Source organism: Cydia splendana, chromosome 6 (assembly GCF_910591565.1).
Source record: "Cydia splendana chromosome 6, ilCydSple1.2, whole genome shotgun sequence".
In the NCBI taxonomy this organism is placed as follows: Eukaryota; Metazoa; Arthropoda; class Insecta; order Lepidoptera; family Tortricidae; genus Cydia; species Cydia splendana.
In genome coordinates, this window is record NC_085965.1 from 22,071,506 (window position 1) to 22,074,654 (window position 3,149).

At 36.7% G+C, this 3,149-nt stretch overlaps 1 protein-coding gene across 1 annotated transcript; it reads left to right on the forward strand.

The window, feature by feature from the left end:
* Positions 1-404: 404 nt before the first annotated feature.
* On the forward strand, positions 405-1,063 carry LOC134791525 (small ribosomal subunit protein eS24). Its single transcript, XM_063762572.1, has 2 exons — positions 405-562; positions 671-1,063. Exons 1-2 carry the CDS (start codon positions 513-515, stop codon positions 1,017-1,019), a joined length of 399 nt encoding a protein of 132 aa, XP_063618642.1. The 5' UTR covers positions 405-512; the 3' UTR covers positions 1,020-1,063.
* The last annotated feature ends 2,086 nt before the right edge of the window (positions 1,064-3,149 follow it).

Consider the following 3,149-nt stretch of genomic DNA (forward strand, 5'->3'; position numbering starts at 1 on the left):
AACGAATGCAATCGTTTGTGACTGTGAACGCATTCAAACTTGAACGCACCTTTTAGAATTGTAGTGTTGCCAACTTCCACAGATTTTAAAATCGAGAGTAATGCAGAAATTACGACCACCATGTACATACAAGCTTACACAGATTATTAATAAAATTTATATTTAACACTTTCATTATAAGTGTCTTATTGAACCATTCAGTTACTCATTTAATTACCGTTACTCATTTATTTCATATTGTATTTATATATCAATTTAATCACGAATAATGACCACTTCGAATAATATACTTAACGAGCACACTTTATATGTATCACAGAAAAGGTATTCTGATAGGTTTCTGTATATTTCCTAAAATAAGAAATTGTGTAATAATATCATTTATTTAAATTTGTTAAAAACTCAAGGTAATTTTGACGTAAACACTTGGCAACCCTGTCCAGTTCTTTTTCTCCTCAAAGTTGTTGGAGACACGTGCGTCTTTAACGCCGAAATATCTAAAATAAGCCAAAATGAGTGAAGGAACCGCGACAATTCGCACCCGCAAGTTCATGACCAACAGGTAAAACTGTAAAACATTGAACTCTATCGGAAACAATGTGAAAAACGAGGTGAAAACTCATTGCCTCGCCATGACAGGTTATGTCTGACAACGTTTGTGATTTTGCAGGTTGTTGGCGCGGAAGCAGATGGTCTGCGATGTGCTGCACCCTGGAAAGCCTACGGTCAGCAAGACCGAGATCCGTGAGAAACTCGCCAAAATGTACAAGGTGACACCTGATGTCGTGTTCGTGTTTGGTTTCAAAACGAACTTTGGCGGTGGCAAATCCACTGGCTTCGCGCTGATCTACGACACACTGGACTTGGCTAAGAAGTTCGAGCCCAAGCACAGGCTAGCGCGCCACGGCCTGTACGAGAAGAAGAGGCCTACCCGCAAGCAGCGCAAGGAACGTAAGAACAGGATGAAGAAGGTGCGTGGTACCAAGAAATCCAAGGTCGGCGCGGCCGCCAAGAAGTGATGTGACGGTTAGGCTGTAAGGTAAATAAAAATCACAAAAAAATAGTGTTGTGTTTTCTTGTTGACCTGTCATAGTTAAAGTTAACCTCAAAATGTAGACAAATTGCCTTCGTTCTTTAGATCACTTTTTTAACTAAGTGGGTATCAAATCTTTAACATGAATAGATTACCTTTCTTAATATTCAAAAGAAAATATATTCTTTTCTGTTTGCATATCGGATTTGCCTTTACATCCAGATGTAATGATTGATAGAATTCACATTTCATTTTCATTCTTAATATTTGTCAGTATTTTTATTCAAAACTATACTTTAATGACCAATTCTAGGGTGTTTGTGTTTTTCCAGTCTAGATGGAGATTCATCTTTGCTATTCCTTTTGGATCAAAATTATTCATCTCCAACTAGAATATAAATTTTATTTTTGCCAAATCTGAAAGAACACAGTACAGTCACCTGCACTAAAATACGCAATGAAGACTGCAAAAATATCCGACACTATCTTATTTGTAGAACCATAACTATAAGAGTGTGTCACTAATTTTGCGGCCTTTTAAGAATATTTAAAATATTATTGCAGGTGACTATGTTGAATAGATTCAATGTAGATATTGTTGACAATACAACAATAATTTACTATTTATAGTCATTAATGTAATTTTACTCATTGGGTAATGCACTGTAAGGTGTAAGATCGAAAAATGGAGCCAAAGAATCCTTATGTGGCACCCAAGAGACGGGTCAAGATCTAGATGCCCACAACTCAAACGATGGGAGGAAGAAATAATAACTACTGTAGGACCATTCTGGACAAGACTGGCCAGGCAGAGGAAATACTGGAAAGAGTTGGAGGAGGCCTTTGCCAACAGGCACACTGAACTATGAGACTTCATTTAAAAATCAATCCAAGCAAACAGTTCAAAGTTCAGAAGACGGAATTATGCCCTGGCTACACTTAACGATCACACCCTGTATAGGTATTTATTTATATTTTTCGGGGATCTCATAAATTACTAACAATTTCGATAAAACTTGCTATATGGGGGTTTTCGGGGGCGCATTTTTGATTTTTTATATGTTTTCCGAGCAAAGCTCGGACTTCCAGATATTTCTGTTGTAATAAGAGGAATTACCTGAATACACTACTGCAATTATCGTTTGTCCAGCAATAAAAATTATAATAGATTTAAAAATAATAGATTTTTTATTACATCAACAACTTTAATCAGTCTTATATAATAACTACGTATGTAAACATTCAACTTCTTATTACATGAAAACATTGACACTTTACACTCTTAGTTGCCTCTAACGCCATTTAGTTTGTGTGGTTTGTAACTGATGGATGGGTTTTCTACAACGTTTTTTATATTACCACATTTAAAACCATAATATTCATCGTATTAAATATCTATTAATCGGAAGTTACAACTACTAGAAGTAATTAAACTTAGGGGTCTTAGGGCTCATTTTAGAGATTTCAGTTAGGTACATTGCAGATTACTAAAGTCACATCTAGAGATGGGCCAATAAGGACTATGCCTAACTTCTATGAAATTATGACGTTTGAATAACACTTGCACCGGCTATGAAAATCGCTGCCAACATAGCCTGGTCTAACTATTTGAGTACTTGTTTCCAAGTTAGCCACAAGGTGGCTAACTCGCAGTCCTTAGGGCCTGTACAGACGGACTGCAACTTGTATGGGAACTGCACACTAACGTTGCAGTTGGTGTGCAGTTCCCATACTAATTGCATACCGTCTGTATCGCCCCTTATAGTTCAGTTAAGGAGATTATTTTTAAAAGGGCTTATATATATAATAAGGGCTGACGACCGGTCTGGCCTAGTGGGTAGTGACCCTGCCTGCGAAGCCGATGGTCCTGGGTTCGAATCCCAGAAAAGGCATTTATTTGTGTGAAAAACACTAATATTTGTTCCTGAGTCATGGGTGTTTTCTATGTATATAAGTATATATTTATCTATATAAGTATTGTATATCGTCGCCTGGCACCCATAGTACAAGCTTTGCTTAGTTTGGGGCTAGGTTGATCTGTGTAAGATGTCCCCAATATTTATTATTTATTTATTATTATTATTATATGTCTATGAACACCATACAGAAATAAGCC